The sequence below is a fragment of the Eublepharis macularius genome, chromosome 4, assembly GCF_028583425.1.
Source record: "Eublepharis macularius isolate TG4126 chromosome 4, MPM_Emac_v1.0, whole genome shotgun sequence".
Classification (NCBI taxonomy): domain Eukaryota; kingdom Metazoa; phylum Chordata; class Lepidosauria; order Squamata; family Eublepharidae; genus Eublepharis; species Eublepharis macularius.
Window position 1 is genome coordinate 125314600 of NC_072793.1, and position 14721 is coordinate 125329320.

Here is a 14721-nt window from a genome sequence, read left to right on the forward strand (position 1 = left end):
TTCTTAAGGTTTCTTCTTTCCTGTTGAAGTTTTGCTTATGCTTGTGAATTTCAACGGCTTCCCTGTGCAGTCTGACAAAGTAGTTGGAAGTGTTGTCCAGTATTTTGGTGTCCTGGAATAAGATACTGTGCCCTGTTTGCGCTAGGCTATGTTCAGCCACTGCTGATTTTTCAGGTTGTCCAAGTCTGCAGTGTCTTTCATGTTCTTTTATTCTTGTCTGGATGCTACGCTTTGTGGTCCCGATGTAAACTTGTCCACAGCTGCAGGGTATACGGTATACTCCTGCAGAGGTGAGGGGGTCTCTACTGTCTTCTGCTGATCGTAGCATCTGTTGTATTTTTCGGGTGGGTCTGAATACTGCTTGAAGGTTATGCTTTTTCATAAGCTTTCCCATCTGATCAGTAATTCCTTTGATATATGGCAAAAACACTTTTCCTGTAGGAGACTGTTTTTCCTTGGTTGAATCAAACAACAGGAAGAAACCTTAAGAATGAACAGAGCATGGTTTCCAGTTCTGAAAAACACCAGGCTAACAAAACATTCTATCCCCAACAATAGCCCTGCAGAGAAGATTAGCACATCAAGTACCAATCCATATGCAAAAGAACCTCCTCAGGATACAGTGAAGCCTCCCGCCATTAGCATTCCACACCCTGGGAAACTCTTACAGGATGACTCAGCTCAACCCCACCCCTCCTGAGTAGATACAAATGACCTACATCTTTTCCACACTGTGACACTGAGAGATCTCTGTCTTTTGGTGCTACACCTCTGAAGATGCCAGCCACAGCTGCTGGCGAAATGTCAGGAACTACAATGCCAAGACCACGGCAAGACAGCCCGTAAAACCCACAACAACCATCTAGTATTTTTCACACTATTTTTAATGTCCATCATCATTGAAATCATCTTTGGAGTCCTCAAGTTCAACTGCAATGTCCACATCTGTTTTTTTTCTGGTTGCTACATGTCTTTACTTTCACGCAACAGTGCAAGTCTATCCATAGGACAGTCCTAAACAGTTCGGCATCTGACAGGAATGCACACAGTTGCTTGATAATGTCTCTAAAATTGCAATTGGTGCAGATGGTTCATGCTTCCAATCAATGACAATATTGTCGTCTCTGTCTGTCATCCATAGTTTTTTGGGTTAGGTACATTTGGCTGGTGTTGCAAACTGTCTCTCCAAATTCCTGCCTGGAAGTTGGCCCTAAGTGTGTGCATGACTGGGCAATCTGCATTCTGGAAGCTGGCTGGACCTCAACTCTTCATGCTTGGCACAAAAAAGTTCATAGCGTAGTTTGTTTACAGTAGTAGTACAGGTATTTAAGAAAATACATTTGATAGGTGAATTGCTGGACTTAAACTCTGTAGAACTATCTCATGTCTTCTCTGACTGAATGTGTCCTGGAAGTCCTTGATTTTTCTCATTATTTTGTTCCACGCTTTGCTGCAAGTAATGCATGCTGCAGCATCCTAGTGTCAGTTTCTTTTGTAGACCTCAGCTCACACGTCTTCCCAATGGTTTCTAGTGATCTTGAAACAGGCCTCAATAGTTGTTGTATAATTTCGTTTTCTCTTCCAACATCTTCATGTACTTAGGCATCCTTCACTGTTGTGCCAACATTTGTTAGATGAGCTGCAGATTTATCTTTTTAACTAATGTTGTAAACTGATGCAGTATTCTTCACCTGCAGACAAACATTTGTTCCTCGCTTGCATCTTCCAGCCTTTTTGACAGAAGTTTCAAGGTATACATCAAGAACATCTATCCTTTCACTATGGGTACCTTCATGAAGTATTATCAGACTATAGATTCTGCTAGTATGTCAAGGGGCACATCTAATCATTTTCTCTTCATGCTCTAATTAGGACCAGAAGAATTCCTGCCATGCCCAGATAAGATACCAAGAATGCTGCCAGGCGTCCATTTCCATATCTGAGGTAATTATAGTAGTGCTCAAGGAGCTCCATCGTCCTTGAAAATAATAATTCATTATCAAGGATTTCCATCAGTGAAGTTGTGCATACTGCCTGGTAAAAGCTTCATACGATGTTCACTATTTCATCCAAGTATACAATGTTCTCTCCGTGAATGTCCTTCAGGCATGACTGGAAACTCTGCCATGATAGCTGCCCAAGTCCTTCATAAAGTAGTTTCTGAAGTCTGACTGCAAAATTATACCTTTGACGATCTATCATCCAACCTACTGAACCTTTCACAATTGTGCCTGACTCAATGCACAAATCCCACAGTACAGCATCTTAAAACTGCTTACTGATGATAGCCATAAAAGTGTATACATGCATATACCCATTCTAATTATGACAGTATGCTGTCATATGATTTCTACTGCTTTTGGACGCTTCCATATGATTTCTACTGCTTTTGCATAAAATGCCTGATCAAATGCATACCCAATTTCAGACAACTGACTTCATGTAACTGAGATTGGTTTAGGACCTCATAAACAGTTGACACTTTAGTTGCTGGAGCATTTATTGTCAGCAGATAGCCAATATTGTCTTGCACAACTGTGACATCATGGAAAAGTATGTTGAAGCCTGCCCAGATGTGTGCTGATTTGTATTGATGGCTAAATATATTTGCCAGGAGCCATATGACATTTGTCTGCAACGCAAGGCAGAACAATGTCTTTTTTCAGTGTTGTACATTGGTAACGTAAGTGACCAGCTAGAAATGCTTCTGTTCTTGGTTTTGACCACATGAGGCTTTGATTAGGACAAATGAGGCCCAATGAACTTTATTTTACTTCATTTATACCCTGTCCTCCTTCCCAATGGGGACCCTAAGTGGCTTACATCATTCTCCTCCTTCTGCTGGATGGATGTGTGACGTCCCTTGCGCTGAGTATGTTTCAGTCTTTATTGATGGATAAAGCCAAGCCAAGACAGCAGGGATTTCCCTGTAAATATTAGCAGGAAGTGCAACATCTCCTTCCAACAACTGTTTGCATGTAGAGCTGTATCAGTATCTTGAAGCTGGGAGTATGAAATGCTGTGACCAAGGCAGTTCAAGATCTTGATCAGTTCTATATTTCCTGTTAGAGACTTTACTGCAAAGGGAAGGAATATATACCTTGGATCTTTGTCTTGCCACAGTTAACAGCATATACCAGTCCTGATCAAAAGAGGAGACAAGCCTGCAGACGTTTGTAGGGGTACAACTGGCTTTGGCCATCTTGATAATATCATAAAAAGCTTAAGTTACCAATCAGTTATCATATCAAAACATAACACACAGACGTAAACCTTTCAGAAAACCCAAGTCTTGCCACCTTGCCTGATACTGATATCTGGTCTGGCCCACAAACTAAAACCCTAGCAATATGCATGTATCCAGGCCCTACAGAGACAAACAGTTTATTCCTAGGGACAAAGAGTGGGTGTGTATGGGGGAGCATTTTCACCTGAAGATGACATTTGAACCATGGTATTATCTGCTACTATGCAGTTCATTATCCATCATAAAAAGAGGACACAAGGACTTCTGTACAAGATAGAAAGATTTTACCTTTTTAATGTATACTCAAGTCACAGTATTCACTCAGAGGCTGTTACTCCAGGTAACATTATAGTTTTCCTATTAAGGGGACATATTTGATCAACCTTTCTGAAGATGGAGGCAGACTAGAAGGAGCCCCACAAATCAAGGTTCACCAGGAAAATTAAGGAACACAGTGGTCAGCATTTTCTTATCAAGTCATTTACATCAGGAATTGATCAACACAGATTTTTTTTAAAAAGCAAAAAATCTGACTCTCCCCACACCCCAATACTCAACATTAACTTTCTATTACTAGAAATCAGTAGCTTATGCAAACTGCATATGGTTCTGAAACACACAGATTGTTCACGTGAAAACATCACCCATGTTCAACTGCGTATGACACACTCTCTCTCTCTCTCTGGTGGTTTCAAGAAAGCATTTTATACAATTTTTAGTATAGAAAACACCTGAAACAGTTAATTATTGAAATGTATTAAAATCAAACACTGACCCTACACCCTTAGCAACAGATTCTCCCCTCCTCCCCCCGCCATTACTGTAGGTTGTCTCTACTGATCTTGTGCAAAAAATCCTGCAAAATGAGCATGATTAGAACAGAAAATAATTGTTAAAGCAGAGTGGTTTTGTTAAGGTAGGCATACTTGACCTCTCTACAGCATTTACTTGGTAAGGCCATTGGACTGACTTTGCCTTTCCTTCAGTAAGTTATTTCACAATGCAGTGTGCAGAACAGAGGTGAAGGGCATTTCTTGAAGAATGAGGAGAAAAGTGGAGCAAGAAAGGAAAAGTGGAGGGGAACAGAAAGTGATTTGCATAAGTTCATGTGTCCTTTTGAATATGGAAGGGAGACCACAGCCTCCACGCAGTTTCATTAGCTAGATCCCTCCTCCACTTTGGCTACAGAAGGAGTAGTTTCTAAATCTTTGTTCTGCTTTTCTTTTTCGTCATCATCATCATCTTCCTCCTGAGGGTAGAGATCAGGATACTTCTGCATGCACTCCTGCATTGCACGAAACTGGTCCACACAATCTGACCCCTTTATATCTTCCTTGCTATAATGGAAGCAGGAAAAAGCTGACTTGAATTGTTCCCCGCAAGGGCCGCTAGCCATTCCACCGAGACAAGGACAATTCCAATTGATATCTCCATTGGGCAATATCAAACCTAAGCAGGGAAAAATAAAAACTGGTAAATTAATGGTAGGTAACAGGGATTTTTAAAATGGTTAATGCATTTATCCCATCTGCACAACTGAACTAAAATTCTATCATTTCAAAATAATGCAGAACCAGGCCAACACTAAGTCTTGCAGTGAACTACCTATTTCATTAAATATCATTCCAATCCATTCTGTGTCTTGTAGCCACCTTAGTGGATCACATGTTGTCTGTCTTCTCTGATATTACTGGCAAGTAATGCTGGGGCTAAGAAAATCACCCAGAAAAAAAGTAGCCAAGACATAATAAACAAACAAGTAGCCAAATCTGAGACTGGAAAATATGAAACAGATGAAAAGAGACCTTTGTGCAGACCAGTGCGGATATGGTCTTACTTTACAAAATGAAAAACTAAAGTAGATGCCAACAAGGTAGAAGAGAACAGCAGCATGACATTTCAAGACATTTATCAACACATTAAAAGTAGATCTCAGCAGTTTCTCTGAACAAAGTTTGATTACAATGTGGTTATGTAGTTCTCTGGGAGCAGCTCATCAAGCAGAGCTGCTGCATACCCAAAATGAACATCAGTGAGGCCCAACATTAAGTTTGGACCTTTTGGAAGGAAGTTACAGAGAAGAGGAGAATTCAATTTAAGCAAGTTATTTATGTGTATCTTGAAAACATGTTAACAAAAGAGGAAACAGACTGAACTAAAATAGTAAAAAGTCCAGTAGCACCTTTAAGACTAACCAACTTTACTGTAGCATAAACTTTTGAGAACCACAGTTCTCTTCGTCATATCTCAAAAGCTTATGCTACAGTAAAGTTGGTTAGTCTTAAAGGTGCTACTGGACTCTTTCTGATTTTGCTACTACAGACTAACACGGCTAACTCTTCTGGATCTATGACCATGGAAAGACTGAACTAAGACATCCTGCAGGCAAGCCTTTGAAATACACATTGACAAAAAGCCACTGATAAAATTATAAAGTATCTGATACCATTTACACCAAGACTTTTTCATATGTTAGACAGATAGGGTAAGTTAACTCTGATGAACAAGAGAATTCAAAGGCTCATGACTATGCTATGCTGAGTCAGGTTACCAGATTATGTTTAAATCACTTCCATATTTAAGCAACTCACAGGAACATCTGCTTACCAAAAAGAAATGAACATGCAAAGATTAACTATGTCTAAAAGCAAAGTACAAGCAGGCTTGTAACCTTTGACTGCTTATGGCTAGGGAATCTTTTGAAAAACTGGAAGACCTCTAGTTCTTTCAAGCAGTTGATATGGCATGGAGAAGAGGACATTAAGTGTAGGAGTACAGGGATGATAAAATTATGGACTATACATTTTTCTTGCCTTAGATGCAAGAATGCAGCTTTCGCTAACTGGTGCTCTTCCATGTTATTTTTTGTCTGTAATTTGTGACTTTAGAGGACCTTATGCTCCTTCCAGAATAAGGAACATCATTTTCTAAACACCTGGTACATCAGTGTGGCTATGGAAGAATAAGCAGCATTGTTGGTTTCCCTTGCCAGGCTCTTAGAATAATTGGCTGCCACTGATTAAGGCTTACACTCAAAAGACATGTTTTAAACTGGATCACAAACTGGAGGCAAGTGCAAACTTCAAATACAGCTGTCCAAGTGTGTGAATGTTGCCCCCTAGAGATGAAAGCCAAACACAGATTTCAAACTTTGGATTTTTTGTAATGAAGGAAACCTACCATCCAAATTAAAACTACTTGTTCAAACTGGATTACAGGAAGAATACTATTAAACACCAAGGGTCACACAACACATCAAACCTTATAGGAAATATCCTAGTGACTTCCAAAAGGAACTGCCTCTGTTATCTCCAGCTGATTTTAGCATCACTAGATTTTAACATCTCAGTTCATTCCAGTCCTAATTCACGCCTGGCACACTTTTTACAAGTCAAGTATTCTTCAGCTCCGCCACAGCAAGCTGCCAACCAACATTGCCTGAGCCTCTGCAAAGCAAAGATGATGGTTTCCTCCACTGCAGTGAGAAACCAAAAGTGTGGATTATGAAACAAAGAGGATACAGCCATACAGTATCTCCAAGTTTAACAAAGATATACATGAGGCCTACTTTATGGAGAGTCAGGAAGGTGTTGGCATTTACTGCTCAAGTAACATATGTGGCTGCCTTACACTGTTGTTCCATCTAACCCAAAATGTTTATGCCAAGTGGCAATGGCTCTTCAAGACCTCAAACAGATCTTTCCCAGCCCTGCTATCCAAAATCCTTTTAACTGACTTGAACAGGGGCCTTCTGCATCTAAAGTATGTGCTATCGTCCCTACTTTTGTCAGACGTGACTAGCAAGCACTTAATTTTTTGCTGTGAATCAAGAGGAATGGAAAAGGGAGTCTGGAGGCTTCATGCAGCTGCAATAACTAAGCCATAACACTATGCCACAGGTTGTCATGAATATCTGCCCATAATAAAGGCATCCTAGTAACTGACTACTAAGAGGACTTAGAAGCATGGTAGCATCACCAGAAAAAGTAGAGAGGGAATCCAGCAACTAGAAAAAATACCATACCTTACAGTTAAAGTAAGTCAAGAATTCTCAAATATAACTATCCTTTAAAAAAAGTTTGTTCACATGGCAATATTCACTCATGTTCTTTAATCTGCACAACAAAAGGGAGAAAAAGCCTCATAAGATAGCAAAATATAAGCACTATGCCTTTTACTCAGTTGGGAGGGAATGGCCAAACTATTCACACTTTCCTTAATATGTCTTAAGAACCTCTGCCTGCAACTAAATGGTTCCTTGTTAAGACAAACTTTCAAAGCCAAATGAGCTTGCATCAGTCTGTAACTTCTTACATCACGTTCAAAATGGCAATCTGGATTTGCTTATCCTGGATAGTACTAATGAGGAAATTAATAACTTTTAGAGCACGGCAGATCAGAACTCACCGTTTTTGTCGGCCGTTTTTAGGCTACTCTGCTCTTTTCTTTCACACCCAAGAAGAATGTGCATCTTGGGCTCATTCACTTCTTTTCTACTCACTTCACAGTGCCTGAACATTAAAAACCTTAACTGGGGGTAGGCAGGGGTATTATTTCACAGTGGCAGCTATCTCATATAGCATTGAACGCTGGCATGTATCCCAACAATGCAGTTGGCATTTCCATTTGTGAGTGAGGGGACACTGATTTCTGTTGACTGCCCATCCCCCCAGACCCCAATTTTACCTTCTACTTTGATCCTGAGAGTCTGCCAACCCCCAACAACAAAATGTTAGGAGACTGGGGAAGAGGCTACAGAAGGAGGTCTAAGTGGTGAAGTCTCCCTTCATAAAGTCTGCAACTGCCTGGATACATCCCAGTGGTCAGTTTGGTCCTAACACTACATCTAATACTGACTTGCTCAAAATTGTTATTGAAATCACGATGCCCCCTAACATGATATTGGAATTGTTCTTTCTTGCTGATCTCTGAGACAAGAATATATCCCATCATCACTAACTACAGAAAGTTCCAATTTGTGTATTCACTTTTGCACATAACAAAGAGATAGATGAGAGATGGAGTGAGGGAGAAGTTATGTCCAAAACACCACCAAAGTCATCCAAGTTCCAAGTTGTTACTTACAAAATTTAAAATATTATGAACTACATGGCAGTGGTTCCTAGGAAAACAAGCAAGGAGTTTGAAACTGGCAATCGGATTTGCTTGCAAGTATCAAAGGCATGTAATGATTATTACTATTCCAAGCAAGTACACCAAAAAGGGTCTAATTAGCTTGGCTTCAGCCAAGACCCACAGGCACTGGGAGTCAGGTAACCCTACCTTTCCAAAACAAAACACACAGTCACAAAATTCCTCTGTGCTGCAGAGGCAAGTAGAAGGACAATCTGGCCCTAAGTCAGCCACTTTCATATATCAGCACATACAAAACCTGCAAGCTGACCTCATAATTGATGTCACAGCTGTTTAGGAAGGGCTTGTGGAATAGTTAGAAAAATTCTATTTCAGAGTGTGTGTGTGTATGCCTTTCCTCCTTTTTAGTATAAAATTTTAACTATTGTATAAACTGCCTGGCGTCTCAGGGACATTGTGGGATTTAAATTGGAAAAAACAACTGTGGACCATTTATTAGTTTGACAGGCTGGTCAAACTATTAGTCTTAACAGGACAAACTGACCATCAAAATTGTTAGCAGACTGACAATGTTGATTCTAGTTTGCACAGTGAGTTTACTTGTAGTGCAATCCTCCTCATCAATACATTACCTTTATATCACCTAAAACCCATGGTTCATGCATTCCTGGGTTTTGCGGTGTAGGAGCACAATAGGTAAGCTATGAGATATCTCCTGTCACCCAGTTTCACAGACTGAAACCCCATCAGTAAGTTCTGCTTTTTTTTTTACTGCATTTCAAAAAATAGGCTCTATCCAAGCAACTAAATTGTATATTCAGGTGGCAAAGGAGGAACAGCACTGACTGCACCATTTGTGAGTTCTGAAGGCTGATCTAACTGACCAGCTTCATTAGGCTCATTTATTTTGATCTGACCACAGGGGTACATAACCAACATAATAATACATTTGAATTAAAATGAAAATACATATGCAATTTCCATCCAAAAGCCACTTAATTCAGCAATGCAGGAAACCAAATGTGTATTGAGACATTTCCCATAAACCTGTCATGGTCAAATGGTACTGACCTTGATCCTCGTACGGGTCATTGGGGTCATCTGCTACCAGTTCAGCACTGCTCGGTGTCTCATGATCCTCTTTGGTCACAAATATAATTTTGTCCTTTCCTGAAATGTTAAAAAAAAAAGAAGTTCAGAGGAGGATTAGGTCCAGATAAAAGAGGCCGTTCAAAACTGTTGCCTTGCACAAGCCTTTGAACTTCATTCAGGGTTTGACAGGAAAGCATCTGTTTTTGGATGGAGTTGTTCAAAGCCGAGTATTGGCCTGTGCATAATGTTTGGTTAATGTGAACTGAAAAAGCCTCCAGAAATTAAAGATGAACTTTTTTCCCCAAACCTTTGATCAAGAATTGCAAGGGAAGACTGACAGAAGCAGACTGTGTTTATTCTAAAGAAAGTGATGATTGAAGCTAGGCAGATTACTGGTCACAAATGCACAAAAAAGATGGCATAAAGGGGTCAGAGATCAATTCATCTCGTTAGTCCACAAAGACAGGAAAAATGGTAATGAGCTGATGATGGCAACAAGGTAATTGAACGTCTATTGTCAATCAATTTGCTTTGATGGTGCAGTGAGGAGTCAGAACATGCCAAAGATGGTCACATGAAACAGCTACCCTAGGATGACCTTTCAAATGAGACTGTCCCAGAACAGATTCCTCTGTCCGCCCCAGGAAAACACTGAAAAGATGCATCAGCGTTTTTGAAGGAAAGGCTCCCCAGAAGTACTGCCTAACCCAAAATAACCTACACAGACCACAGGAAACTGAACCCTAAGCAGCCTTCAGCGCAATCATTTCATAGGAGCTGAACCACAATTTATTCACTTTATTCTGATCCAATCCATTCTCCCCATGAGAGAGATCTCATGGAAATAAATGTCTAAAAGAAAAACAAGAGTACGACAAAGCTTTCTTTAACTAGGCTTATATTGCCTTACACATAGATAACATTCAGTTTCACTTTTGGCTATTAATTTAAGCTATCAGCAAAGTTACAGTTCAATTTATTTATTTTAAAAAAAATAAAGTTCCTTTTTGTCAGAGAAAGGCCTCAAAATGGACAAACTGTAGCACCAGACTGAATAGTTTCCTCCAAACTATCCCAAGGATGCCGAGTGAGCAACAAGGAAGCTAAAAACAAGTTCAAAAGCAGAATACTGCAAAGGCCTGTTCCCGATACGGTGCGGCCCACGCACCACCACACAGCAAGTGGGAACCAGGAAGTCCCCCCCCTCCCAATCTCCGCTCAAGCAAGAATGCATTAGACAGCCTTAGGCAAAATCATCTTCTTAACATTAGCTCCTACTTTAATAGAGAGAATGCTAGCTCACTTTACTGAGCCTTTTTAAAGGGCAGAGATAGTAATGGGAAACACTTTGCTATATAAATGTACATTATTATTATGAATATACGGAAAATGTAATCCACAACTGTTGTGAGCCTCATGCACATGGGGTAAGCTTTTCCAACATCTCTGTCCATAAGATCTACAGGGTAAGCTGAAAAAAGATACAGTAGGTTCTATTTACCCATTTTTATCCTGCCTTCCCTCCAAGGAAATCACAATAGGGTACGTGGTTCTTCACCCATACACATTTTGTCCTCACCTTGTGAGGTAGGTTAGGCTGAGACACAGAAAGTGATTGGCTGCCAGACAGCTGATCAGCTTCAGAGCTGAAGGAGGACTGGAACCTAGGTCTCTCAGGGTCTAGCCTGATACTCTATGCAGAATGGTGTAGTGGCTAGAGTGATGGACCAGGATCTCAGTTACCCAGGTTTGATTCCCTGCTCTGCCATGGAAGCTTGTTGGATGACCTTGGACTAGTCACATGCTCTCAGCCTAACCTAGCTCACAGCATTGTTGTGAAGAGAAATGGAGAAGCGAATGATATAAGCCACTGTGTTGCTATTGGGGAGAAAGTAAAATAAAATAAAACAAAATAAATGCACTTCAACCAAATGTGCTCGTTACTAGTGACTGGCTTCACCATTGCTAATTTATAGAACAGATTAGGAAATGAAGGGATATAATGTTTCAAGCAGCATAAAGAGGCATGCCACCTATTCTGACATTGCTAAAAGAATGTTTGTTTCAGCGGACTTGCATAAATCACAGGACATATCATTAAAAGGCCAGCCATTACATTTCTGTTCTTTCAAGCTTAAAAGATGTTTGTTTTCCTTGTAAATGTAAGTGGGAATAGACTTTTATCAAGAGTGGATTAAAGTCTGATAGGGTCTTTAGGGGACAGAAAGAGAATTGCTGGGAGTGAAGGCCTGATTCTGCTGGCTACTTTTCCATCATTATTCTAAGGCATTGTGAATAAGATTTACCAAACTGTTTTGTTTACATACAAGAAAGAGACAAGTCTGTGTTAGTGCTAGAAGATCATGGCTTCCAGCTCACCTGACCCATCAATTCACTCATTGAAAATATAAACAAGGCAGAAACAAACTCAGGCAATTTTGGTCCTATCAACAAACTTAGAGAGTGCAAGAAACCGGTGCAAATCATATTCGCTGGTTTAAAAATGGATGCTGCTTTGCTTGGAAAAACTTATCAAAAATCAACAGAAAAAAATAAAGCATTAAATTAATTCTTTAACAGTACAATCCTAAACAAAGCTGCATCATTCTAAGTCCCCTGAAGTCAATGGGCTTTGAAGGCTATAGCTCTGCTCAGGACCGCACTAAAGTGACTTGAATTTAGCCTTACATTATATATGATTGCTTTCATTTAAAACTGCTTTACAAACACCCCTACCATGTTATTACTAGGGCATAATTACTACCCTGTGTTTATTTATTGTTATAGACTTTGTTCTCAGTAGCACCTTAAGCACCATCTATTAAATTACACACCTTCTAATTCATACTTCTGCAAGGAGGATGCCATTAGAGCCATTAAGCATTACCGTTACCATTAGAGCCATTAAACATTACCGTTACCATTAGAGCCATTAAGTATGAACCGTTAAGCATTGCACCGCTTGAATGCTATTGCCAGTAAATGCCAGTCATATAGCTCACTTCATTTTGTGAAAGTGGAGGAGAGGAAGGATTGAACAAGCTTCCTCTTTAGAATGGTATCTATTGATAAAGAGCCCAGCATCTTATTACCAGTACCCAGGGTTGTTTTCTGTGTTTTCTGGCAACACACATCAGTACACAGTATTGACACCTCTTTCCGCAGTACCAGCACCTCTTCTAGCCAGCAGGCTTAGGCTTCCAACATGCCAAACATGAGTACCGGCACCTCTCTCTCTCTCTTTTTTTTAATAGAAAAAAAGCACTCCCGATATCAAATTTGATAGATAGTATATCCAATCAGCACACCAGGGAAACAGTGAGAACTGTTTCTGCTTGGGTTCAGTCCTTTATGACAGCCATTTCTATTTTATGGAATGATCTTCCCAAGGGCAGGAGGAAGCACCAATGTTGCAAAGAGTTCTCTCAAGCAGAACTTTTCAAACATGCTTTCGGTGACTCGCATGCAGACTTCACTTAGTATGATAGGTGATACTTTCTTCAGTTTGCACCGTATTTCTGTGGACTGACATATCACATATCTATGGCACTGCTTCTCTACCTATGACCAATCACAGCAGCTTCGTTCATCTGAACAGGGCCTTCTGTAGTACCAACTCACAAATGGGCAAAATCAGCAGCTGCCCATACATGCATATCCCCTATGGTGGCGTCTACCTATGGAATGGCCTGCCTGAGATTAGAAAAACTCCCACTCTCCTGTCTTTCTGCAAACTATGAAAAACTGAATCATTCAGAAGAGCTTTTTACACAGGTAATAGGGCCGAGCTGTAAGGAAATGGTCCAGAGAGATGCACTGGTAAAAGGATAGGTGTTGCTGATTATATTACTATGTAATACCTTTTACTGTAATTATTCTCTTACTGGATAGTTTCCCCACATCAATAAGTCATGTCAATTTGCTTATGTATTGTTACAGCATTGTTTCAGCTCTATATTGGATTTCTGCTTATTTTAAATTCCTAATGTATTGTTTATTGGCTGTCCCAGCCACTGATTTATTTATTTATTGAGTCTCAGTGAGAATGAATAACTATAAATAATGTAAATAAAAATTGTAATATATGATGAGTTGCCACTTGCTTAACTAAAGGACTCAAGCCAACCACCACAGAAAAATCCATTTTCCTTTGCCTAAGTCTTGGTGTCTTCAGAAAATGGTGTAAGTACTTTTAAAATTGAAATTAGCTTTTGACAGCCAGAGTCGATCAATTTTTTTTTAAATGCCCAACTCATTTAACAGATTTTCTGGTCAAAGTATTTCATAGCCAAAAAGAAACATATTAGATCACATTTTTGTAAAAACACGGGAACTGTAGCATGGCCAGGTGTAAAAGAAAAGCAACTCTTCTGTTTTACAAGCACATAGTATAACATGTGCCAATTAACCACTAAATAAGTAACCCTGAAGGTGTATGCCAACCACTGGGATTTTTAAACATTATTATTTCATCTTAGTGACTTCACCTTAGAATTTTCTCCCTCAAAACGACACCAATGTGTGATATTACCATGATTTGTGCCCGGCCCCAAAGTATATGTGAAAGCTTTCTCTGTCTGTATATGCAGTATATATATGGGTTAAACTTCCCTAGAGACAGGTGAGCAGAGAGAGGCAGAAAAAATGGAGGTCAAACTCAGCCTGCAATGGCTTGTGCCGCTCCCCCCGCCCCCTTCAGACCAAGGGACCTCAGCGCTGCCGTATTTCCTCCACGACCCCTTCCAAGCCGCGCCAGTGCCCCAGTCCCCCTGAGGCTTTTGGGCTTCCAAGCGAACCTGCTGCTCTCAGACCGGGCCGGGCGCTCAGCTTCCACCGGGCTTGTCTCCGTCCTCCCCCCTCCCCTTCGCGCGTGCCCCGGTACCTTCTTGCCTGCAGTAGGACATGGCTGGGGCGACCTGAGAGCGCGTTGTTCTCTCAACGACGCCGGCTGGCCCAAACCGCGACCCGTCTGCTCTTTCTCCTTCTGTAGCCGGCGCCACAGCAAAGCGCACGCTTTCTCCTTCCAGGCTCCCTAGCGGCGACCTCTCACCCTAACAGCGCGGGAAGGACCCTGAGCAGTCGCTCACGCCGCCTGACCGCCTTTGCTTCTCTTTTTCTCTCTCTCACTCGCTCGCACATATGTACAAAAACGCCCACAGAAACATAGGCAGAAGTTCCTTCCCGAGCTATCACGGGGACCTTAGAAAAGGCAACGGGAAAACTAATCAGCCTAACCCGTTATTCACGAAAGGACTACACATCCCACTATGCTTTGCGTGTAGCAGCCA

At 40.7% G+C, this 14721-nt stretch overlaps 1 protein-coding gene across 1 annotated transcript; it reads right to left on the reverse strand.

The window, feature by feature from the left end:
* Positions 1-3525: 3525 nt before the first annotated feature.
* CHCHD4 (coiled-coil-helix-coiled-coil-helix domain containing 4) lies at positions 3526-14447 on the reverse strand. The gene is made up of 3 exons (XM_054977809.1): positions 14316-14447; positions 9413-9511; positions 3526-4696 (listed from the first exon to the last, which is right to left on the reverse strand). Exons 1-3 carry the CDS (start codon positions 14335-14337, stop codon positions 4404-4406), a joined length of 414 nt encoding a protein of 137 aa, XP_054833784.1. The 5' UTR covers positions 14338-14447; the 3' UTR covers positions 3526-4403.
* Between the last annotated feature and the right edge of the window lie 274 nt (positions 14448-14721).

Coding starts and splice junctions, on each gene's coding strand:
- CHCHD4 (XM_054977809.1), bottom strand. CDS start 14,337: ATGTCCTACTGCAGGCAAGAAG. Junction 9,512..14,315: donor GTCCTACTGCAGGCAAGAAG/GTACCGGGGCAC, acceptor TTAACATTTCAG/GAAAGGACAAAATTATATTT. Junction 4,697..9,412: donor TGACCCGTACGAGGATCAAG/GTCAGTACCATT, acceptor TTCCCTGCTTAG/GTTTGATATTGCCCAATGGA.